Raw genomic sequence first — 26,261 nt, 5'->3', positions numbered from 1 at the left:
GTTCAGCCTCGACTCACAGAGCCACAATAAAGTGGTCAAGTGCTAGCACAGAAATTTAGGTTTATCCTGAATGTAACAGCTGTAAAATGCAGACTGACATAGGTGTGTTCTATTAGTGCTTCAACTACTATGAGTGGCCCTGCCATCGGTGACAAGTAAATTCTTGGTAATATACAAAGAGGAGAGCCTTCTGTCACGTTATATAGTGGTTTCAGTCCTTGAAATGGAGTATATATTAAAACCTTGCAAAAATATTGTGTGCTTACAAGACTGAGTTCTATGCTGTGAAAATGGTGAACAGTTTCTTTTTTTAAAATTATTATTGTTATTATTTTTACCTAATGAATATTTGGAGGAGCATTCAAAAGTCATGTATGACCTATGGAAATTCTTCAAGGTATGAGAGTAACTTATGCATTCCTGGAGGTTGGTTGCTCTCCCCACTAAGGTGGGGTCCCTCCCCACTCAGTTTCTGCAGTGCCTTACCCCAGGCATGTGACAACTAAAATTACACACACTCACATCCCCCTCCCTGCCCCCACTGCGCCCTGCCAATCCAGCCCTGTCCATTTCCAAGGAGCCCTTTAAAGGAAGGTATTGACTCCATTGAAAGAATCACCCATGCAATCCACTCAAGCCAGAAATCATTTACATTAGAACTAGTTTCCATTTATTTTCTTTCAAATTACATTATTGGAGGGATCTCTTGCTAAATTCCAGTTAAAATGGAAGAATCATCTGTTCAAGGTAGATTGGTAGATTGTCAGACAACTGTGGAGTTTGGATAGAATCTCTGCTATCCTTCATGTATGTATTCTATTTAAATTACAACCTTAAATTTTCAGTGAGGTAAAACAACAAATATACATATTTTTTCTCACCTACTGGTTTGTGGGTCAGTACGGATATTGCCAGGGTTCAGTTAGTTAGCTCTGGACTGAAATCAGAAATGTGATTATTGGTATTGCCTGTGCTGCTGGAAAATTTTTTTTTCTCATTTTGAGCATCACTAGCAGTTTCTAATACACAGTTCTCAGTGAGAGAGGCTAATTGGTATAGCTGAGAACAGAACTTTAGCTGCAAGGGAAACTGAGAACATGAGTTTCTTATATTTTCATCTTATTTTGTGCAAGGTTGAGTTTTTGCCCTAAGACTCATAAGGTGGGTATATATGTCAGTTTTCATTATGTAACAAACAACTTTCAAAATTTCAATAGCTTAAACCAACAATTATTTTTTCCTTATATTGTATATAAATTGTGGATTAGCATCATCATAATCTTATTAGAATATGAGTTGTCAGAACAGTAACCATCTCAGAAATTGCATTTCACTGTGCCAGACACAGATAGCTTGGTGAACTGGCTTTTTAAATTACCAGCTGGCTGTGACAAAACTTCCAATTTCATTTTATTAGCCAGAGCAAATCGAATGGTCACACATAATTCTAAGGAGGGTGCAAAATATAAACTTGCCACGTGTACAGAAGATTCTGGAAATATATGGTGTACTGTTCTAATGACAACCATGATGGGAAATTTCCCAAAGATGGAAAAGGATTTCAGATACTGGTCAACAGAAAAACCAAGACGACAAATGTCCACAGAGACTGTCTTATTTATATCTTTCCTGTGTATTACCATCTTTCATTGTAATTCAGTAGCTATAAGTAACATAGTAAGAGCTGATTGAATGTCTGTTGAATAAAGGATATGGATGTAATTATTTAAGTTACTGAATCTCACTATACTGGAAGCTTAAAGAGTGATACTTTTCTATTTTAACTCCACTATCTAAAGTGTGGTAAGAGTATTGTGTTGTTTGTAGGCAGTGTTGCATTTAGAAAGCTTGAGGATCAGAGTGGCAACCTGGAAAGAGAAAAAAGATGTTTATCTCAAAATTCTTTCAATGTGTTCACTTGTTGGTTTCCCTTACAGTAGGGACGCTTTGTTCTGTAACCAGTACAGAGTTTGGGTTATGGTAGGTGTTCAAGCTGGAGAAGGCAATGGCACCCCACCCCAGTACTCTTGCCTGGAGAATCCCATGGACAGGAGAGCCTAGGAGGCTGCAGTCCATGGGGTCGCTAAGAGTCAGACATGACTGAGTGACTTCACTTTCACTTTTCACTTTCATGCATTGGAGAAGGAAATGGCAACCCACTCCAGTGTTCTTTCCTGGAGAATCCCAGGGATGGCGGAGCCTGGTGGGCTGCCATCTATGGGGAAGCACAGAGTCGGACACAATTGATGCGACTTAGCAGCAGCATCAGCGGCAGCAGGTGTTCAAGAAAAGTAGTTCTGCTATCATTCTTTATTTATTCTTAGGTTACCATGCCCTCTCCAAGGGATCTTCCAGACCAGGGATTGAACCTGGGTTTCCCGCATTGCAGGCAGATTCTTTAGCATCTGAGCCATCAAGGAAGCCCTATTCTTAGGAAAGTCACTTCAGTTTAGTCATAGGTTCTTCAGCTGCACCCGTCCCTCATGGGCAGTTCAGCTCAGTTGCTCAGTCGTGTCCGACTCTTTACTACCCCATGAATCGCAGCATGCCAGGCCTCCCTGTCCATCACCAACTCTTGGAGTTCACCCAGACTCATGTGCAATGAGTCAGTGATGCCATCCAGCCATCTCATCCTCTGTCATCCTCTTCTCCTCCTGCTCCCAATCCCTCCCAGCATCAGAGTCTTTTCCAATGAGTCAACTCTTCACATGAGGTGGCCAAAGTATTGGAGTTTCACCCTCAGCATCAGTCCTTCCAATGAACATCCAGGGCTGGTCTCCTTCAGAATGGACTGGTTGGATCTCCTTGCAGTCCAAGGGACTCTCAAGAATCTTTTCCAACACCACAGTTCAAAAGCATCAATTCTTTAGCGCTCAGCTTTCTTCACAGTCCAAGTCTCACATCCATACATGACCACAGGAAAAACCATAGCCTTGACTAGACGGATCTTTGTTGGCAAAGTAATGTCTCTGCTTTTCAATATGCTACTAGGTTGGTCATAACTTTCCTTCCAAGATGTAAGCGTCTTTTAATTTCATTGCTACAGTCACCATCTGCAGTGATTTTGGAGCCCAAAAAAGTAAAGTCTGACACTGTTTCCACTGTTTCCCCATCTATTTGCCATGAAGTGATGGGACCAGATGCCATAATCTTCGTTTTCTGAATGTTGAGCTTTGAGCCAACTTTTTCACTCTCCACTTTCACTTTCATCAAGAGGCTTTTGAGTTCCTCTTCACTTTCTGCCATAAGGGTGGTGTCATCTGCATATCTGAGGTGATTGATATTTCTCCTGGCAATCTTGATTCCAGTTTGTGCTTCTTCCAGCCCAGCATTTCTCATGATATACTCTGCATATAAATTAAATAAGGAAGGTGACAATATACAGCCTTGACGTACTCCTTTTCCTATTTGGAACCAGTCTGTTGTTCCATGTCCAGTTCTACTATTGAAGCAACCCCTCACAAAATGTCTTAGTAATATTTGCTTTTTGTGTTGTAAAGATCGCCTATAGAGGAATACAATTGTGCGATTGTAGTTGTCATGTGATGCACTCACAGCACAGTGCCTGCCACAAAGGAGGTATTCAATAGACGTTTATTCACTTTTATAAGAGTAACCACTTGCTCTATTCTTTACGTGGAACGGGGGTGCAGTGTGCATACATCAATACAAAAGTTTGCCCAGGATGCAGCGATTGAGGAAATTTTGAGTCCGGGTAACAACAAATCAACAGCATTAACATTCAGTGGGCTTAGGCCTCATCTCCCAAAGGTTAAACACTTCACAACTGCCAATGAGGTGCCTGGGCTCGCGTTCCTCCGTTGCTAACCAGGGTCCCTGCAGCCAGCGGTCAGCCAACTGCCGCAAAGCCCCGCCTCCTAGAGCGGCCCTCCAATCGGCCGCGCGGCCCGCGCCCAGCCCTCTTGCGTCACGTGACGCGCCCAGGCCCGCTTCCGGCGCGTCGCGGGTGGCTGACGTCGCCGGTCCCGGCGTCGCGTCAGGGCTGGCCGGCGGCGGCGGCGGCTGAGGAGGCGATGGCAGCGGACATCGAGCGGGCTTGAGCGCTCGGACCTGCTCCCTACCCGGCGCGACCTCGGGACCGAGCCCGCGCTGCGGCTCCGGCTCCCTCCGATCCTGCTCCCTCCGCGACCGCTGCCTGGGCGGAGGCCGGTGGCGGAGGCCCGGGCTGGCCGTCCTGTTCGCCTCCCGGCTCGGCCCCGGACAGCCCGACGACTGTGCAAAAAAGAGGAGGCCGAGTCGGTAAGAGACAGCGGCGGCAGCAGAGCCTGGAGCCCGCCGAGATCCCCGCCTGGCCGACCGGGACACCCCCGCGCTGGTGTCTTGTCTCTGGCCCGCGTCCCTCCCCGTAACTCGCCGCCCCTATTGTCTGGGCGCCGCCGCTCCGTCTCCCCCTCCCTTCCTTCCCCCGCCGCCTCTCGACGGGGGCCGGACGGCTGTCAAACCCGGAGGCGTCTCCTACACCCTGCGAGCCGGGTCTGAGCCTTTCCTGTCGGCCTCTGGTCACCTCCCTCCCGCCCCGCAACACCAACCACCCCCCTCCTTCCAACCAACACCGTTTCTTTGGCCCCGAGGCCATTCCCTGACCCCGGCTTCACTCTCCCAGTGTTGGTCTTCTAGCTAAATTTTCTCTTACCGCCGTTTGTCAGGTCCACAAGTTTCACAGTCCTTATATATTTTTTGCTTTCTTGTCCTCCTTTCCAATTTTTTTTTTTTACCCTCTTCGTTCTCTCTGTCCCCCTTTCTCTTTTGCTTCAAGTTTTAACCCCTCAATGGAACTGTTTACTTTGTCTTACTTTTCCTTAACTCACATCCCTCCCCACCTGCCCCTCTCCATTCAAGAAAAGGAAATCTTGCTTTTTCTGAAACCTCATCCAGAAGCACCTCTGAGAGGATTGTATGTCCTAACTTTGTCACTTCTTGAGGGTTCTAAGTTTGATCCTAGAAAATGTTAGTGTAACTGGTCGGTTACCCATCCTAAGTTTTCCTTGTGAAGAACAGCAGGAAAAGTGGATTCGATTTCTACGCAAAATGTTTAAGTAACCGCCTTGGATGTTGCGGCACTGATCAGACCGTTATTAAAAATATTCATACTAGTGTTTCTTTTATACCGAATGCCCTCTGGCTGAGCCTGCTGTTAACTTTAATGCACTAATCTTCGCTGTTGCCATGGCCGGCAGGAGGATATCATCCCTGCCTCCATCTCCCCCCTGCTTGCCACTCCATGAGTATTTATGTTTGATTTTTACATATTTTTTTTATGGTATGTACTTTCCCTTACCTAGCAGATTCTTTCTAAGAGAAAAGGGCAGTTGGTTTTTATGCTTGCTGTTTTGTTTTGTCTCTTTTCACTTGTGACAAAACCAATGAAAAAGCATGGTACAGTTGTGTGTTTTCTTCTATAAATTGGGAGGGAGCATAGTCATATTTGTAATTCTTAATTTCAAAAAGGTTTTAGGGATTTCTCCTCTCCCACAATAGCAATAGGTTTCTATTCCTGATTAAATATATTTTGGTTAAGCTGTCTCAAAATGCGTCCTTCTTCAGGTGCTAGTTTGTGAAAAAGAGACTACCAAGTGTGCTGAACATCCACTGGCCAAAATGATAGTGAATATTCTACATGTCCATGGTCTAGAGAGGAATAGGTATTCCTTTGTAGTTTTTTGTTTGTTTGAACTACAGCTACTTTTATTGCCAGTGTGGGTACTGTCTATATATAAATACAGTAGAAGTTCTCAGAGTTAAAACTCTTGTGTCATTGTTGCTTATTGAATATGAAGAAAATGAGGTTTCCTCTGCAACTTTATGTTAGTTAAAATTATTTAATCATGTGCTACCAGGTGGGAGATCATAGGTGGTGAAAAATCCTAATCACTAGAGGAATTACTAAAATTTTTACTAGAAGTGTGTGTACTGTTTCTTTCATCTTTATGTTCTTTAGTGCCTTATCAAGTGCTTCATAAGGCACTCAATAAATACTAGTTGAAAAACTTGGTTAATTTATTCTCTCAAGAATTTCAGTAGTCATGTGCCAGATCACTCAGTTGTCTTGATTTTTCAAAGATGCAAAACATTTTCAACTGTTATCTTGAAGAATTTTCTTGGATATTTTCAAGTTAAAATTTAAAGCACTTCAACCATTAGTGTTAGTTCTCATTTGTTCATTCTTTTAAAGTAGTTACCTTTTTAATGTCCTTTTTCTTAATTTATTAGTAAGATTGCCTGCAAGTTGCACAGTACTTTTATTAGCAATCATCATTCAAATTTCTTAAAAATTTGGTGGTTATTTTAACTTCTCACTTAATGTTTAAAAAATTGTTTAATCACTTGTGCCTTTTATGTATCAGAACCTAACATTTTTTTTTCTCTCTTGAGGTAGTGAAAAGAGAATCCTGAAGAATAGGATCTCAAGATGAGTAAAAAGCCCCCAAATCGTCCTGGAATCACTTTTGAGATCGGTGCTCGTTTGGAGGCACTGGACTACTTACAAAAATGGTATGGAAAATACGGAGCCCCTGAAGTAAAGCCCAGTGTCTGTAGTCTACATGGGTTGGTTAATTTCTCTTTTCCGGACAGTGGCAGAAACATTACCTTGTTCACATTTTGAATAAGTATATTCATTGTTTTTTAGTTTTCCTACTCTTCAACAGATATGGCAGTTATCAGCACTCTTGTGTACTTAATATGAGCTCTATGGGTGGTGGGAGAGAGAAAGGGTTAATCTAAATAACTAGGTTCCCAAGTTTTGTATAAAACTTGATATAAATCTATTTTGGGGGGGCCTGTTTCATACCTGTTTTTTCAAACTACAGAATATGTTGATGGTTAGCATAGTTGTCATTGACTATTCCACCTGAAACCAAAACCCAGTATCTCTCTTTCCTCCCCAGAGTGTGGTGATCTAAAGGCGAGTTTTCACTGTTTCTAGTTTTAAATGAATAATCCTTTCAGGCCTTCTCTTACTTCTTCTCCTCTACCTGCCATTTCTACCTCTGCCTGTGATAAGTGGTGAATTCAGATAGTTCCAGCATACCCCTGCATTCAGTGGTGCAGGAGAAATTGGTTACCTGGCATAAAATCACTGCCCAGAAGGAGAAAGAAGAATAGCATACACCAGGATGGCTGGACCACAGTAGGAATAAGAATTCTCTCTTTCTGCTCGGGAATGCCTTCCTCATTCTCATTCGCTGGTCTCTAGCTCTGCTCTCTGGGTGGATGTTTCTTGGTGCCATTCTCAGCCCCCTACACAGAGATGGGCATTGGAGAGCCTCCTCTCCTGGTAGTGGTTCAGCCTCAGCTCCACTTGAAGCCCATTTATTCTGATGAAGGGTCTAACAGTTCAGCGACTCTACCAGACTTTTGGACATTTTTTACAGTTGTCTTAAAAATGTAGTGGGCATGTTGTAGATTTGTCTTTGATTGATTCGTATTAAGTCAGCTTCCTGAGTTGGCAGTGGCAGGCAGAGAAATCTTGTTTAGTCATGATGTTTGACTTTAGACCAGCCTGGGGTTTTTGTCTGATAGCATCTGGTGTTGAAACTCTGCACAGGTCTGTGACCCCCAGCTTAATGGGTCTTTTTGGGTCAGTTTGAGGTCGGAAGGCAGTTATTTGGCCTCATGCCACCAAGCTGCATCTCAGTGAGTGTTTCTTTTTAGGGGGCTTACTTACTCTCATAAGGTGGAAAATACACACAGTGTTCTTAGGAGGGGCTTGGAAAATACCTGGGAACCAGGCAGTTTAGCATCCCCTCCTAGTCGTGATGGTAAACATTGTCTCTAGGTGTTGCAAGTTGTTCTGGGGTTGGGACGCTCTCTGTGCCCCTAATGGAGAGCCTCTGCATTAGACTGTACAAGGAAAGATGTTATTTTAGTCCATAATTAACTCTCTTTGGTTTTGATTTTGACCAAAGGAAACTTTTTACTTTGAAGGCACTCATAGTTGAATCTCTCTGTGATAGAAGAGGATGAGAAATGCTACTTCTTTGATGTTAATCTTTACTTTTTTTTCGTTTGTTAAAGTTACTAGCTTAAATTTCTAGTGTAATTCATGAGATTCTTTTCTTAGGCTTCCAAACTGACAAAGTTGCAATTGAATTAGCTTCCAGTTTTGAAAAAGTAGATAGCTTATTAGTCCTTCCAGTGGCCTTCAGAGATACTGACATAATTAATTTTGGTATTTGTAAGAAATTCACTTACGGTGAAATGCTTCCTAATTCATTAGCTGTAAAATCAATGATTCAGAGGTTAAAAGAAAAAGATTATGAAAAAGGACTACTTAAAAAATTAAGTCTGAGTTTGCTTTTAGAGTATGTGGAATTTCAGAAAACAAAGTTATACTTTAGTTTTTTCACTGTCTTATGCTTCTCATCAAAAAATTTCAAGTGCTTAGATAGCATGATACCATGCAGATGTGCTCATTCATAAAATTTAGATTTAATTTAAATGACCCCAGTAATAATGGTCTCTTTAAAGTCAGTAAACATTAACCAAAATAATCACATATGATAATCACTGACACTTGTCAGTTTGATTTTTATGCATTCATTTATATGAAGATTTTAGCATTCCGTTATAGTGGTGCTTTAATTAAAAACAAATTAATAGTATTGTATATACATATTTTAGATAATTGAAAGAAATAATTTTCTTGTGACTTTATTTATGTCAGTAGTCTCAAGAACTGTTTTGGCTTGGGTGGCCCTTTAATTTCTAGGACAACTAATTAACTGCTAAGATTTATTGAATTTTATGTGGGGCAGAAAGAAATTGTGTGAGACATGGTGCTCTTAACAGATTAAATTTCTAAATGAGATAAACTTTATTCTTTATGTTTTGTTAAGGACCATTCTGTATTCCATATAAATTCTATACATTTTTGCTTTAATATCAAGTGAAACTATTGAAGGGTTATTTAAGTGTTGAAAAACTTTGATATTGTTATGAGGGCAAAGCAGTTAATCACTGAAAATACACTGAACTTTCATCTGTCCCAGTCTCCTTTCCTTCATATTCTCTTTGGGTTGCATCCATATTGAATGCATCCATATTTTGTCTTCCACATTTATTCGTTAAGCTGGAATAGTAGTGAAGCCCTGCTTGACATAAATGTCTTTTGAATTGTAGGCATTAGACAGGGAGGGACATGCAGGAATGCAAATATTACTTACTCTCTTTGTACTCAAGACATTTACAATAAGCAGTGTAGCTATTATTAAGAAAATGACTTCTCACAGGTTAATACATTAGCTCTTAAAGAGAAACAGAAAAAATTGTGATAGTGAGGCACCTGAATGCCAATTTGTCTTATATGTAGCAGGTTTTTCCTATATAAGAAAAGGTAAAGGAAAATATTTTTTTAGTATGTGCCCTAGAAATAAAAGGATAAACTCTAAATTTAGTGGGCAGAAATAAAGTTAAGTGCCTACATTTAGGCTTGGGGTAGAGTTGATTTAATAGGAAGACTGAACCTATTTTTCTTTGGTAAAATACATCATTGTTCCTTGAGCAAATCATATCACATACTCTTTGGAGTTCAGAAAGATATTTCATCCTTGGAAATACATTTCACATTTTCAAGTAGCAAATTATTATTTTTTTGCTTTCAGAGTAATTTTCCAGCTACATCAGAAAATCCTGGTGGTTTGATTATTTACCAGTACTAATGAATGCAGGGTCTGGGAAGCCAGAGAGAGGCCACTCACCTTCTATCCCAGTGTGTGCTTTTAGATACCTGGATCTGTTCTCTGTGAACTAAACCTAATTCTTACTGAAAAGTGTGGGTTGCTTTAATTTTTAAAAAATTTATAGTCTTACTCAAAACATTTTGTTTTTTTTGTCAACAATCTTTTAAGTTAAAAGTCTTTAAAAATGCTAATGTTTACAGTTAAGACAATCAACCGTTTTCTTTCTTATCTTTATATCCTAACCTAAACATACTGGCTATATAATCTCTTGGATGCAGTAACATCATAAGGATGAAAATAGATACAGATTGTTGATACAGGTTGTGTTTGGGAAAAGAGAAGTTCAGAGTTGAAGTTATATTTGACACACCATCAGTGAATTCTAAAGAGGAAAGAGTCAGGTTGTCACTTTCTGATCTTGTAAATACGGGTAAGTCCTTGAATTTGGTTGGTTTAGCAGTAAAATGAAAGCAGTGTTACTTACTTTTACTTATTTTAAGGATCAAATAAAATAATATATTTAAACTTGCTTCAAATTATATGAAGTAATAGTTAATTATAAAGCACTGAGGTAAATTCAAGGAAAGAGGAAGAGTTGAAAAATCTTCGGGGATCTGAAGACTCAGGTGTGTAAGTTTTTAAATACAGCCTTAGTGTTGATGTGAGAATGATCTAAGATACAGAAGGAATATCATGTCATTGCAACATGCTATAAACCACCTTTTTGAGGTGATAATAAAAATCTTTGTTTTTACAGAGTTTCATAATTTACAAAGCACCCTTAAGATATTCAAGTATCTAATCATTCTGAGTATTATTTAATAAGAAAAGTGATAAAATCATACCAGTTTTGACTACTGATTTAACTTTAAGATTGAAATTAAAATATTCTATAGCAAATGATTTAGTTGTGAAAACACAAGTAAAGTAAGTGTGTTCTGGTGTTACTCTTAGAATTGAAATTATAAAGTTAGTTTAAAACATTCAGATGAGTTATGCTCTTCTGACCTTTTTTGGAATATTTCTATTTAATTCTCTTCTAGATCTAAAGGAAAGGAAAATGAAAGATTAAAAAAAAGTGGAGATGTCTCCAAGTGTCAGAGTTTGATAGAACAGTATAAATTTGAATTGGCAAATGCTGTTTCCACACATTTGGAGTTTTTTGAACTGTATGGAACATTTGCAAATGTGAGTTTTTAAAATGTTCATGAACAGAATTTTGTAGAGTGGGAAAATTGAATAAATTCAGATTGTAGCAAGTACACATACTTTTTAATTTAAATTAAAATTTTGTATTATCTGAATTAAAAGAGTTATCTTTTTCTAATCGGATTTGCTATTCAAAGGAAAACACTAGTAGAGGGAAGCTGTGTGGTCTGTATTTGAAACAGAAGAGGAGTGTTCCTGAAAAGGAGTGTGTAGATCAAATTTTGCTGGGAGAAATTGAGGGCAAGAGGAGAAGGGGGCGACAGGATGAGATGGTTGGATGGCATCATTGACTCAGTGGAGATGAGTTTGAGCAAACTCAGGGAGATAGTGATGGACAGAGAAGCCTGGCGTGCTGCAGTTCTTGGGGTCGCCAAGAGTCGGACACAACTTAGTGACTGAACATCGACAAGATCAAATTTAAAAGCTGAAAACATATTTAAATTACATTAGGTGAGTTTGGAATTTGTAGAAACCATGGGTGAATACTTTTAAAATATTATTTTGCTAATGTAAATAAAATATGTCCTTTTGTACATGGAACTTCCCTAAATCTCTTTGTGCTTGGAAGATATTGATTCTAATTTTGGGTCACTAACTACCTTTGAAAACCTAATTTCAGCTGTAGACTCAGAAGAATGTACAATCATATTTACACACCAAAATAATTGAATAATCTATTATGGGTGGTGGTAGGAAGCTTAATGGGAAACTCCAGACTAAGGACCCTGTTTGTAGAGAATTTCAAATTGAATTTTGTAAGATTTACAATTTCTGAGATTCTTTACAATAAGAAAGTCACAAGTTTTGAATCCTAAGATCTAAGTGAATCCTCAGTTTAATAATCATCAAACAGGTCTACACCAGTGTACAAACATTTTAGTTCTTTAATTTTTAAAATTTCCACTCAGAAAGCTCTGAACTTCTTTTAAAATAGTTTTTTGATGTGGAGTGTTTTTAAAAAAGTCTTATATTGAGTTTGTTGCAATATTTCTTTTGTTTTATGTCTTGGTTTTTTGGCTGTGAGGCATGTGGGAGCTTAGCTACTAAACCAGGACTGGAACCCAGGTCTCCTGCACTGGAAGGTGAAGTCTTAACCACTAGACTGTAAGGGAAGTCCCTCTATGAACTTTCAAAGATGAAGTTCTCCCTTTCTCTCCTCTGTTACTCCCCACAAAAAAATGTTGAAAGCAATATTAGAAATAGGTGTAGAGTAGACATATTTATTTTAAAATACGCTTGCTTTGTTCTTGTGGTCTTTTCTCTTATATTCTTTCATTATGTTCATTTTTTTTTTTTAGCTTTTTCTTGCTCAACTTTTTGTTTATCCTAGTTTTCTTGAAAGGCAGGAGAAAAGGAGTATTGAAAAAGGTAGATATAACTAAAGTCAGAAAACATGGCTTTAGGTGCTGTTCTGCCATGAACTATGGGACTTTGGAGAGTTCTTTGCTTTAATGTCCCTAAAATGAAGGTGTGACACATTCAGTAATCTTTCAGGTCTGCTGAACTGGAAACAAATTCTTTTATCTACTTCTTACCTGTTGAGCAGGGGCAGGTATTTTAGTCTCACTTTTAGATGGGTAATAAATGACTTGAGGCAGAAGTAAAATAGGTAAAGACTGGAATTCACATGCAGTGTGCTCAAAACTGCCAGACTCTAGAAGAAGAGAAAATTAATTGAAAAAGATGGAGAACGGTGAATATAATTGGAAACAAATATTTAGAATTTTATAGTACTTGTGTTATAGTGGTGTTGGGAAGGTAGTTACTCTTTCTCCGTCCTGCTGTTCTGCTCATTTAAATGCTTTCTTATTAACTTTAATTTTGAAATTACTTAGAATTGAAACTAAAGGCTTTAAGAAGCCAGTAGTTATTCAGTAGTAGACTTTAACTTCCTGTATGGTATCCATTTACTAACAAATTGATTCTCTTACTAAGTTCATTGATGCTAGTAACTATATTTTAAAAGTGATTCAGGTGAAGTCCAAAAGAGTGGTTCTCAAACTTGAGCCTGCATCAGACTCGCCTGAAGGGCCCCAGTGCTTTGGCATTTTTATATGACTTTGTGTTGAAGAACTACTAACCGTTCCTCCTACCGCCTCATGCAGATCATTAATCAGCATACAAAAATTCTCTTTTTATTAAAGTAGAAGCTGGTATATAAGGTACATTATTTCTGTCATTAAAATTAACTGAACTTGGGGAGAATTATTGTAATAAAATTGAGGAAAGAATCTGGATGTTTAATATTCAGTGTATATTAAAAGTGTCTTCTCATTGCCAAAAACCAAGCCCTCTTCAGTGAAAAATGAGTATGCTTCTAGTATATCATGGGTAGGTAAGGTACTAAAGAATAAGCTACTAATGTGAAATGAATTATATGCAAACCCTACTCCTTTTACTCATAAAAAGGTGCCCAGGAAATTTCATTGAATTTTAGTGGGTTAGTTAAGAATGAACCTGAAAGTTTTGGGGATGTCTTGAAATCTGGTTACCACTATAAAACACTACTGCAAATGAATTATGACTTACTTGTTGAAAACTAAGCATAGAATAAGAATGATATTTATCAAACTATTAAAATTTCATATCTTTTCATTTTTAAAGTCACCTAGTGTTTTTCTTAGTTCCCCAACAACTCATATCCCAACTTTCCTATCTTAACTTTTACATGTAAGTTATGACAGAATCAAGCATGTAAGTTAAGCTACTTTTTCCCCTTACATTCTTTTATCATCATAGTGTAATGTTTCATACTTAGACATAATTGAGGTGCAGTTTGCCTTTTTTTTTTTTTTTGAGAATTTTTAGTAATAAAACAAGAGTCTGTTTGCTTAGTCTTTTTATATGGGGTGAGAGGAATGTTTATTTTGTACAATAATAAAAGCTATTTTCCATGCTTTCTGGCTAACAAAAACTTTTTGCATTTTCTTTCAGAAACAGAAGATTAAAATTAAATTTTCAGGAAAAAATAAACATACAGCTTGATTTCATATTGTTTTTGTATCTCTTGAGAAAGAGCCCCCTGTATTTTAAGTACTGCAGTAAGGTTGACAGGAGCTGAAAATGATTAGTTTTAAGATGCAGAATATATGATGATCAAAAGCATATCCTTTAAGGATAGACAGACCTCCATTCAGGGATCTACCACTTACTGTTTCGACTTGAAGAAGTTACTTGTCTTCCAGAGGTTCTAAGACCTCCTTAAATAACTGGAAATAATAGTAGTACCTAACTCATAAAGGGTTGTTTGAATATTTAGCAAGAGAGTGCACTTTAAGAACTTTTCATGGTCTCTGCCACATGGTAACCACTTAATAAATGCTAGCTTTAATGGTAATAATAGCATGAACATTAGTTATTCTAAGAAAATAGAATCTAATAGGAGAGAAGTCACTGTAAATTCCTAAAATTTTAATCATAGGTGTATAAGCATATATGATTATGTGTAGTATATTAAATTAATTTTTAAGTGCCTAATATTAAGAAATGGTCAACTGCAACCTGCGAAGGTTAGTGTTTGGGGTTTTGTAACAAATAACAAAGTTTGATCATGTTGGCTTGAACAAATTATATGAAGCACATAAACTTGGAGTAGAATATTGGTGGCATTTCTGGTGGAGTGGGAAAGGAATTTTTGATAGTCTAATTGATTCTTATGGTAGGAGATGGTAATGAGCATAAAAGGTTGTGTTGTAAGCATTTTGATTTGGTCAGAACCGAGGGCATGAGTGCATGTAGGCACAGCAGGAGATTCAGATACTGAGGAGGTAGAGCAGCAGGAGTTTAAATCCAGTGATCTGAAATGAAACCTTGGTTTAAAAAGTGGCTGCCACAAGTCACTAGGGGAAAATACATAGCTAACTCTGGTCTTACCCTTCTTTGCTGCAAAGATTATGAACAGATAGGAAGCAGGGTGATCTGTTTTATGTCGTATGTGTATCTTCATGACGAATGGCTCTGAAAAGACCTAAGGGATAATGTGGTGAGATCCTTAGAATTCAGTGTTGGATGCAGTTTTGATGTATATAACCATCCTCTGAGTGTTCTTAAAATTTAGATTCTTTGGATTTATGCTTCATTTTGGGATATCAAATTTGAATTAATCAAAAGGGTTTTGTTTTCAGCATGTTGTTCAAGTGTGAAACAAATTAACATGCAATACCTAGAAGCATGTCATCTAAAAATACTATTCTAATAGGTGACATTATTGTAGTTATAATCAGTTAATGGGGGAGAAAACACTTGAAAATTACAAAGCATAATTAAATTTAAAGTGTTTCCAAGAAACTAAAAATTTTAAAACGTTAGGAGTTTATAAGAATCTTAGGTTTGCGTTTGACTTCATTCTACATTAATTTTTATTATTTGGCAGATAAACCTCTTCTGACAATTATATATAAAGAAGGTCTCTATTTCTATTTCTTATAATATGTTTTAGTCATTTTTTATGACACATTGAGAGTTTCTTGCTAATGCAGTTCCTATTCACAAGACTGTTCTGAATTGTTAATTCTAACTCCTGGAGATCCTGCTAACATTTAAATTACATTTAAGTCATTTTTCAAGTGTATTTCATCCTTTAAAAATTGAAGAACTACTTTATCCAAGAGAACACCTAGTTTAGGTACTCTCTCGTGCTACTGCAGTATACTTTTACTAGCTGTTACATTATTTTGTAACTGTGTTACCTTATTTGATTCCCTTTTCTTCTCCTCTCCCTCCTGAATTTGTTGTTTGTAGCTTTATTCCTACTTTAGTGTCTGACATTCAGTGAATTAGAGACTCAGTGCTGAGTTAAATGAAATGGATGAGGAACTGTTAATTTTTTAATAATTTGTGTAAATTAGAAATTTTACTGTCTTACCAATATAAACAAGGATTATTATATAAAATACATAATTTGAATAATTTATTGTGTCAGTTGCCTTTTTGATTAACACGGCACTTGTTCAGATGATGAGTGAAATCTCATAGTGAATTCTGATGGTCTTTGGGCTATTTGATGGTGTTCAGTGGGCAGTAACCTGCTGATGAGTAGTTAACAGCCATGCCCTTTGGCTTATGTGCTTTAATCTGTCAGGTTATAGTTCTGACATAGCTACGTGCCCATCACTGTTTTCTCACTCCCAGGGATGTGGAGCACCTATGGTCTGACTGCTAACAGATGGTCTTGCTTTCCAGAGGACTGTTTTTGTTTTTTTGAATTATGAACCCCTTGGAAATCTGATCAAAGTTGGGAACCCTTCTCTCAAGAGAATACTTGTACACTTCTGGGCCAAATGGTTTTTTTACATATAGTCTCAGGGAATCATGGTCTCCTGATGTAGTTGCCAGTCAGGACTTGTCATGTAAAACAGTTAATAACATGAGCCAGGGTAGTAATTTGTCTGTAATGGTAATTCCCATTGTAGGTTTCTTATTTTTTTTGTGTTTTGACAATAGACTTGAGTTGATGTTATAGGGAACCAATATCACTTATTCAGTGGGTACCTAGTCTCTTTGCTCAGTGTCTGGTTTTTAATGAATTACAGAGTGAGTTCAGAATCCGTAAAGCTTGCTACTTTCTGACCCATCTTGTGTAAGTGGGAGGCCCCAGAGACAGTGTTAAAATGCTGGTATTATTGGATGAGGCAATAAAGTGAAAGGTGAAAGTAATTTTTGTTTTTGGTAATAGCCTTGCTTTAATCGGGCTGCCCTTGTAACTCAGCCAGTAAAGAATCTGCCTGCAATGCGGTAGACCTGGGTTCGATCCCTGGGTTGGGAAGATCTGCTGGAGAAGGAAAAAGGCTACCCGCTCTGGCCTGGAGAATTCCATGGACTGTATAGTCCATGGGGTCACAAAGAGTCGGACATGACTGAGCAACTTTCACTTCACTTTACCCTGCTGTTACAGCCACGGTTGAACTGGACCATTAAAGAATTTTGACCACACTGATTCAGAAAGAGTCCTAAGAAATCAATTGAGAGATTGCGTACTTAGTCAAGTCACTTCAGCTGTGTCTGAATCTCTGCGACCCCATGGACCATGGCCTGCCAGGCTCCTCTGCCCATGGGATTCTCCAGGCAGGAACACTGGAGTGGATTGCTATTTCCTTCTCAGAAGTAGAATTGCACATAACGAAAATTCTGTTTAATTCAGCAAGGATCATTCTCAGTGTTTCTGAATGCTGTTTCCATTAAACCTAATAGACAATTTAGGATGGATTATTTTTTTTTTTTTGCTAAGTTTGCCCAGAGTAAACTCTGTTCTCTTAAGATTCAAGTGCAAAAGACATGCAAGGGCGAGATAGGCCCACAGCAATGGAGGCAGTCCCTTAATTTCGACGCTGATTAATATCATTTAAACAGTGCAAGTAGTTTAAAGTGGGATATGATAGGGAAGACAGATGTGGAAATTTTATGATATTTTGTTGTATCATCATAAGGAATAGTAGAGCTCTGTGTAGAATTTTGGCATTGAAGAATCATAGCCCTAGTTGCCTTCTCTCCATCTGTTTCTTTTGAACCCTGGAGAGGTGCCAACTATGTTATTTGTTTTTGTTTTCTTCTTATCCCTAATTGTTTTAACTCTGAAATTCCAGTCTCCCACTTTTCAGATTTTTTTCCCAATCATTTATAAATATTTGGGACTCAGCCTAGTCACTGTTCTTTACTGTTAACAGCTTTCCATGATTCATCCTTTGAAAAGCAAAAACAAAAACATTATCACTACATCTTCCAAATTCAGTAAGAAAAATTTTACATTCCATTCATACTCAGTTATAATAAAACATACATTATGCATCAAAATAATTGCTGTGGTTCAAGAGGTAGAGGCATTTGTGAATACATTTGTTCAGAAATATTTTTTATTCACTGAGTATCAAGGCATTACTATGGGCCATCTTGAATAGGGAAATCATTTCACTGTATAGAATAAAATAATAATAGAGCTATATGTTAAATTGCCATTTTGTGTATTTTATATGGATAGCAAAGATCTTGATGTTAGGGTTTTTTCCTAAGGTTAACTGATAACCAAATTAAGTACAGACTTTACAGGATTCCCTGTTTGAATATAATGAATGAAGAGGCATTTCACTGGTTCACTATTTCAGGGCTCTTTAGTGTGAACCTAGCTAATCAGTCCCGTCTGAGCGCCCACTCTTCTTTACTCACCTTACTACTTACCGTATAGACTAGCCAAAGGGAACTGTTTCCTGGAAGTGCCCCTCCAGTCTCTGGTCCTGAGGTCCTTGAAGACAGAAACCTGTTTGTCTGAATCCTCCTTGTCCAGCTGATGCTCAGCCCTGAATCACATGATGGTTTTAAGTAAATGAGCATTGATTGAATAAATGAGTAATGCTTTTATACACTTTACCTTTGTACCATGTTGATTAAGTCTGAATCCCTAAAGTCCCCCACCAAGACCAACGTAAGTAACTTCTCCCAAGAATGGTCGCCAGGGTGCCAGTTTTCTCTGAAATATTAACTATTGCATCTTATGTAGGATTTTTGTAAAGTCAACTATACTTCAATGAAAAAAAGCAAATTATATTCAAATTACAAAAAAAAAATAATGGCAAAGAGAAATCAAAGTTAAAATTAGTATTGTACTACTGCTCACTATCTTCAGGGAAAACTAACTTGTGAGGAAATATGTTAATGAGCGAATTAACTCTGAAAAATTCATGGTTTTTCAGAAGTAAAAGCTTGATGCAAAGGAGAAAAAAAGTGTTTTATAAACTTAACAGTTTTACCAGGGAAGCCCATGTATGGTATAATTACTTTGATATAGGCCTTACCGCATTTCTCCTGTAGGCTGTTTGTACCACTTAGCTCTGCCTTTGAATACTCTTACATGTGTGTCCTTGGACAGTCTTCATCTATTAAATGGTGACTGTGTTATCTGTACCTTGGATGGTTACCAGGAACTAATGAGATAAGGTATATAAAAATCAGCTGATGCTCAATAAAGGAGAACATAGGGCCTGGCGGATTTATGACTCTCAGAAATATCATGCTGCTTCTCTGTCTCCTCATCTGACTCTAAGCTAAGCTCCTTGAAGATAAGGGTTAGTTATGTTTCCTTTTAACCTGCCATTTGTTTGTGTACATTTAATTGTATACATTTAGAATTTGAAGGAACCTCTAGAATAAACCTCTTATTTTCTTGTTTAAAATAAAAAAAGATATAAACACATAAATTAGAAACTTAGTTTTTATAATTGATAGAACACCTTTTATAGTAGTTAAATGGCTACTGAATGTTGAAAAATAAAGAACCTTATCTCTAGGCTTCGCTTAATGCTATTGACCTTTTTTGTTTTGATTTGAAAACCAGAGCAGCAGAAACAAATCAGCAAAACTGCAGAAGACAAGCATTTTTGATTCTAAATGGGGAATCGGCATGTCCACCTCAGGGAGGGAGTGTGTTGAGCCCCTAGATTTTCCTGTGTTCGTGCTTCTCTTTAACAGGATGTTTCCTTACTCACACCTGTGCCCTCTAAAGAGTGAGACTGCTAACTCAGCTCTGAAGAAATGTACAGATTTTCTTTCTTTAACCTCACGTGTTCACCCTGAGCATTCCCACAGTAGCCAGTTTGTGTCTGTCACTGTGAAAGTGCTGGGGTGCAAAGGGGACCATGACTCAGTTCCCGAAACTCACAGGCCCTTGTAATTGCTAACATCCTGTTTCTGAGATGTCTGCTCTCTTGCGAAGTGTTAGCAAATACTTTGTGATGAAAGGGTTACATGCTTTGGTTGTAGTGAATGCCTTATTTCTGTCTTGTTGACAGAACCAAGAAGTCTTCAATAAAGAAAATGGTTTATTTAATCCAGTATTTTCCTAACTTATTTGACCATAGGACCCCTTTTTTTGTGTCACATGTGTTAATGTCTCAAAGGCTGTAAATGCTCCATAGCCCACAGTTTAAGATCCTGTGCAGATGATTGTGGCGAGATGGGTGCAGTGAGAGCACTAAGGGGTGGAGAGCTGGGGGTCTTCACACAGGTGATTCCATGTTAAATCTGATCTTGAATGATGAGTGAACAGAGGAAGGGAAGGGCAGCTTAGGTCTAGGCAGAAGGAACAGAACTGACAAAAGCATAGGTGTTTGACAGGCATGGTCTGTTTAAGGAAATTCCAAATAGTTCAGTGTCATTAGACTGAAGGGAAGAAAGAAGCTATACCAGAGAACGATTCGGGGCCCTTGAAATGTATAAAAAGCCTTGAATAGCGTGAGTATGTGAAGCAGGTAGTACTCAGTTCTTAATTTAAAAGTTATGTGAGGGCTGGTTTGCTTTATATTTAAATTTATGTCAATATAAATTTATATTTATTCTTCAGGGAAAATAAAAAACTGATACAGCTAGTAAAAGTATGAAATAAACCATATGGCTAAATAATCTACTGTGTGCTGCTGTTGCATTCTTAGTGTTAGCTCATGTTACTTTGAAATATCTTTGAGTCTCTGTGAAGATTACATATAGTATACATTAAGAATTATGAAGCTTTTTTTGGTTAAAAGTTTCAGGTTACCTAATTTTTATTTTGGAATTAATCCTGGGAGAATCAGCACATGTGAAGACAGAAAAATGTGATACTGTTTTTATGTTCTTAAACTGAAATTTTAACTAAGATTTCCATACCATCATTAATACTCATTATGAAATATTGGAAAGTATGAAAAATAGAAAAGAGAAAGTACTTTATTGTCATAGACAAATGTATGTCATTTTTTGCTCGACCAATGTATTACTATTTAACATTCTATATATTTATAATTCTAGTGAACACAGTACTGCTTTTTTACATTTTCCTACATTTAAAGTCGGTATGATATTCCATTCAGTAGATATACCATAGTTTATATAGTTATGGACAGTTTTTGGTTTTTTTTAACCATATGGTTTTTGTTTTTGTTATACATGTTTTGTGTATATAGTTCCAGAATTAAGAACATGTTTAAAGCTTTTGATGCATGTTATTAAATTATTTCCCAAGACAGCATAATTTATATTATAAATAATATAATTTATATAACTACTGGGATTGAACTGTTAATATTTAGTAGGTCTTGAGAGCAGTCATCAAAAAGAAAAGACAAAGACTAAAGCAGACCTTGTTGGTCAGTAGTTTAAAAATATGGATCCATATTGTTTATGGGTATAATAGTAAGCAATATTTCAGTTCATACTTCATGTAAACAAATGTAAGAATTTTCTCCTGATAGGATGGCTTTTTTTATTTTGAGGTATCCATCACGAATTGAAAAAATTGACTATGAGGAGGGCAAGATGTTGGTCCATTTTGAGCGCTGGAGTCATCGTTATGATGAGTGGATTTACTGGGATAGCAATAGGTTGCGCCCCCTTGAGAGACCTGCATTAAGAAAAGAAGGGCTAAAAGATGAGGAAGATTTCTTTGTAAGTAGCAAGCCTTTCTGTTTGCTAGATATGTAATGATGTATTTTTTAAAGGAATTCTGTTAAATTTTACAAAAGCTTGTTTTTTTTTTATTAAGGAAATGCTTATTTATTATACATGGTATTGATCTTAAAAGTTGTTTAAAATAGGATTTTAAAGCTGGAGAAGAAGTTCTGGCTCGCTGGACAGACTGTCGCTATTACCCTGCCAAGATTGAGGCGATTAACAAAGAAGGTACGTATTTGAAATGATCTGAGAATTAAAATGGGATTTATAGTAAAATTTAACTATATTTCTAGTTTTAATTAATGCATGTAGTTACATGTAGCTGTTACCTCTCTTTGATTTATACTTAATCAGTCTTCTAATATTTTTTTAGGATAAAAATTTAATTTGTTATGTATTTAATTCGTTATGTATTGTATAGAATAAGATGATACATAATATCTTGCCTAAGTAGAGTATTTAGGTTAGTAGTTGGTTAAAATTTTTCAGCTTTTTCAGCTTTCAGTTGACAGGCTTATATTATACACAGTTTATTTCTGCTTCTCTGTTTCCAGTTTGCTGGCTAAATTATTTTTATGAACATCTTTACCTGAGTGCTAAAGATGCAGGAAAATTCAAATCAGTTCAGGTTGGAAGTAAAACACAGTACAGTATTTTCTGAGGAAAGAGTGAATTTTACCAACATGAGGATTTCCTTTCTTGCATCTTTTTCCCTGACCCCTTTTAATTAATTTTTGTAGATAATTAATTTTCCTATTAGCCTTTTGTGATATCTAACATTAATACAGAGGAAAAGTTAACTGAATTTACCAGATACACTGAAATTAACACAGAAATCAGGTGTGCTAGTGTGGCATAAAGCAAGAGAATCTGTTGCACAGATAATTAATTTTAAAACTTGTAGACCGACTAATTTGGAAATGGATTATAAATAATATTTAAATTATTATTGGAAATATACTTAAATATTTCAAATTTCTGACTTTAAATCTCATTTAAATAATAATTGTGAAATACTTATATTTTCCAAATCAGTAGTACGTTGTTTTTCTATTATAGTGTTTTCTCAAACTCTACCACTCATTCATTCTTTTTACTAAAGAAACACATTGAGAGAATTCCCTGGCAGTCCAGTGGTGAGGACTTGGCACTTTGACTGCTGAGGGCCTGGGTTCAATCCCTGGTGGGGAATTTTAAGATCCCATATGCCATGCAGCAGGACCAAAACCAAAAAACAAACCCACATTGATATGTTTTTTGCAAGAAGAGCATTTAGCTTAAGTAAGGAGATACTGACTTTACGTTGTATCTTGAAAGACAAACAAATTAGCTAGAAAAGCAGGGTTGAAGAGGTTTTCTGGCAGAAGAATTGGTATATGCAAAAGAATAGAAGAGAGACATGCCGTTTTTAAGGAACTGCAAGTCTTTGATGTGACTGGAGTGAAGGATTCCTTTCAGGTTTGTAGAATAACAGAAGAGGTGAAGGAAAGAAACAAGAATTGATATATGAAGTCTCTTGTAGTCTTGCTAAAGAATTTAGCTGAGGATTTAAGCTGAAAATTTAACAAAACAAAAATTGAGAAAAATTAAGAGGTAAGAGAAGATAGAAGAAAACATTTAAAAAGAAATACAATAAAAAATGTTAAGTGTGAAAAAGTAAGTTACAGTTGTCTGGCTAGAATTGATTATGTAACTTTACAAAAGCCTTAGTCTAATTTATTGGTTTAATTAATTGAAATAACAGATACGGCTGTGAGCTTATTACTGGTCACCTGAGGGACATCTCAGTTGTTAAGTTTTCAGGTTACTTCTTTCCTAGTGGGGCCTTTAAATCATTGTTTACTTAAACTTCTGGAAAGCTGTATTTCAGAGCTCACGTTCCCGTGTCTTATATTGGCTCCCCAGGCGTCTAGTTCAGAGCCTAGCACAGAGTTAGGGAATCAGTAACAATTTTTGGAAGGAAAAGAATCCATTTCGTTAGGTAATAGGATCTTCCCCAAACAGAAGAAAAACCATGGCTAATTCCCTGCTTCTTGGAAGAAAAGCTATGACAGACCTAGACAGCATATTAAAATGTGGAGACATCATTTTGCTGACAAAAGGACCATCTAGTCAAAGCTATGGTTTTCCAGTAGTCATGTATGGATGTAAGAGTTCAACTGTAAAGAAAGCTGAGTGCTGAAGAATTGATGCTTTCAAATTGTGGTGTTGGAGAAGACTCTTGAGAGTCCCTTGAACTACAAGGAGATCAAACCAGTCAGTCCTAAAGGAAATCAGCCCTGAATGTTCATTAGAAGGATGGATGCTGAAGCTAAAGCTGCAGTTCTTTGGCCACCTGATGCAAAGAACTGACTCACTGGATAAGACCCTGTTGCTGGGAAGGATTGAGGGCATAAAGAGAAGGGGGCGACAGAGGCTGAGATGGTTGGATTGCATCACCTACTCAATGGACATGAGCTTGAGCAAGCACTGGGAGATCATGAAGGACCAGGAAGCCTGGCGTGCTGCAGTCCATGGGGTTGCAAAGAGTCAGACTTAATCTTGGCGACTGAACGACAACAACCCAAACAGAACAAAATTAAACAGTGCTCTCTGTTTTCATTATGAGAAATTGCTTTAAATGTGCAGAGCTTTGAGACCTTTCTTTCAAGCGTGAAGCTTCTTTTACAAAGCATTTGCATACACACACGCAGGACATACTCAGAAACAAGCCACCCTCATTTTTTATCCTCTCCCATTTGTCCATAGGCATGTAATACAGAAATTTAAGCTTACATCAGTGGAAGAATGATGTTACTCATTGCAACCTCTGCCATTTCAAGAGCAGTTTGAGGAAGCCCTTAGTGAAATATTGGCAGATATAACTTGTTTTTTAAACATTTTCTGGGGGAGATATTAATTTGGTGATTTTTCTGTGTGTCCCACAAGCTGAATGAGCCTCCCTTGGTCTCCTGCCACCATCCTTCCCCTCCACCCTTAAAAAAGGAAGCCCTCAGAGTACCTTGTTCACTGCAAAAGCTAAACTAAACTAACAAATGTGGACATTTAGGTACACATAATATGTCTTGGAGGAGTTGAAGAGAAGGGGGCAAATCACTTTAGACTGGAGTGATCAGGGAGGTTTTCATATGACGGGTGGCATTTGAAGAGCTGATCCTTGAAGAGTGGGTTGGAGTTGGGAAAGGAAAAGGCATCACAGCAGGGGAGACTGTCCTCAGAGGCGGGGGGTAAGTGTATGGTAAGCGTGGTACAGAGTTTGCCCTCATCTGCAGTGCCACGTGAGGAAGGAGGAGGGAGGGGCATGAATGGTGGTAGTGTAAGGGGCACAAGTGGTTTTTCAGTCTCACAGTCTTCACGTTCTTGCTCTTCAGCTGCTCCATTTCTTTCATAATTTGGGTTTAGTTCTTTATGTCCATGATTTGTATGTAATGCTAATTATAGAAAGATATGAAATCAATGGTATTACAAAGGAAAGAAGATCTTTGTACATTGATTTATTGGCTTTGATGCCAATTTTTATTCCTCTCTTGTAAAGATCAAATATCTGTTTACATCAAGTGTCACTCAGCCCACGTTGGTTTGGTACAGGAAATGATAGAAGAACCCTGGGATTTCCATAAATATAAAATCTGTATAATTTATATGTTTTCTGATAGTACTGACAAGCACGAAAGTATGGAGTCTGTAATGAAAAGTGAGTGTCCTTTGAAATAGTCATGTAAATAGAATCGTGAATCCCAACAGCAGGATGGTTTAGTGGGAAAGACATGGGAATCAGGGTTTTAGGGAATGGCTGTGCTGCTGATAAACTGTCATTGGATGCAGCATTTCATTTCACTGGAGGTCAGTGTTTTTATCTGCACAGGAAGATTGTCATGCCAATGATATGTAAAATGGTGTGTAGCTTAAAAGCCCAGGAATCTGTAATTCTTGTTTGCCAGTTAACTAATATTGCAAAGAAATAATCCTTCCCTGAGAAAAGGAATAATCCTTTCCTGAGATGTTTCTCCCAGATTTTTCTCTCTGTTATTTAGAAAGAAACTTTCAAAGACAGCAAATGATGATTCTTAGAAATATTATTCACTTTTTTTTTTCTTCAGGTATATTTAACATAACTGATATGTTACTTAAACATATATTTGTTATAAATTTTAAAATCCTCCATTAAAAATCAGAGTTATATGCAGCTAACTTATCAAGATGGAATTTGTGCACTCCTTAAGGGAAATCAGAGGTATTTTTACAGTGAAATAGACCGTGAACTCCATACACTTGATGTTTGCAGTTACTGCAGTCATAGGGTGTTTATTTGTGTCAGGGCATTACTTGTTTGATATCAGGTGTTGCTGTAAGACTAATTATATTTTCTAATGATCCTGACTCGCTCCTATTTCAGGAACATTCACAGTTCAATTTTATGATGGAGTAATTCGTTGTTTAAAACGAATGCACATTAAAGCCATGCCTGAGGATGCTAAGGGGCAGGTAAGAGTGTTCAGCATTCCTAGCTTCCCAAAGGGATGTCTTCTTGAATGGTGACTGATAAAATATATATATATTTTCACATATATATATATTTTAAAGTGGACTAATTGTAGGATTATGTGCTGATAGCCCCAAATAGCAGCAAGAAAGAGAAGCTTAGAATGTAAAATCAGTTATACACTTGATTTTTGCTTCTTTGGTTTTAGACCTGCCCAAGTTACAGGTCACTAGTTTCTGTTCCAGGTGAAAGCCCAGCATCCACTAAGCTGGTGTTGTCCTAGCGACCCAGCTGGATCGTGTAACCAGTCTATGGGAAGTGAGGTGAGTGCCTTTTTTGTTAATTCTGTTTCGTTTTTCCTGGTATATGGTTATCATTTAGAAAGTTAATTTTTAATATAAAATTTTATATTGAGTTTCTTATCTTCTTCTTTTCTTCTGTAAATCATAGTCATT

General features: G+C 37.3%; 1 protein-coding gene across 6 annotated transcripts in view; it reads left to right on the top strand.

Annotated features, from left to right (window-relative positions):
- The first annotated feature begins 6,402 nt into the window (after positions 1 to 6,402).
- PHF20L1 (PHD finger protein 20 like 1) overlaps positions 6,403 to 26,261 on the top strand; it is a 66,598-nt gene continuing 46,739 nt past the window's right edge. For 4 of the 6 annotated variants that reach the window (XM_068983336.1, XM_068983340.1, XM_068983335.1 and 1 more), the window contains exons 1-5: positions 6,403 to 6,513; positions 21,146 to 21,317; positions 21,467 to 21,551; positions 25,720 to 25,808; positions 26,052 to 26,129. In XM_068983336.1, coding sequence (XP_068839437.1) covers positions 6,431 to 6,513; positions 21,146 to 21,317; positions 21,467 to 21,551; positions 25,720 to 25,808; positions 26,052 to 26,129 — 507 coding nt within the window. In that variant the 5' untranslated portion in view covers positions 6,403 to 6,430. The remainder of the gene's footprint in view (positions 6,514 to 21,145; positions 21,318 to 21,466; positions 21,552 to 25,719; positions 25,809 to 26,051; positions 26,130 to 26,261) is intronic. The other 2 variants (XM_068983339.1, XM_068983338.1) reach the window with 1 other exon arrangement.

This window comes from Capricornis sumatraensis, chromosome 11, assembly GCF_032405125.1.
Source record: "Capricornis sumatraensis isolate serow.1 chromosome 11, serow.2, whole genome shotgun sequence".
Classification (NCBI taxonomy): Eukaryota; Metazoa; Chordata; class Mammalia; order Artiodactyla; family Bovidae; genus Capricornis; species Capricornis sumatraensis.
This window is presented reverse-complemented; position numbering and strand designations above follow the sequence as displayed.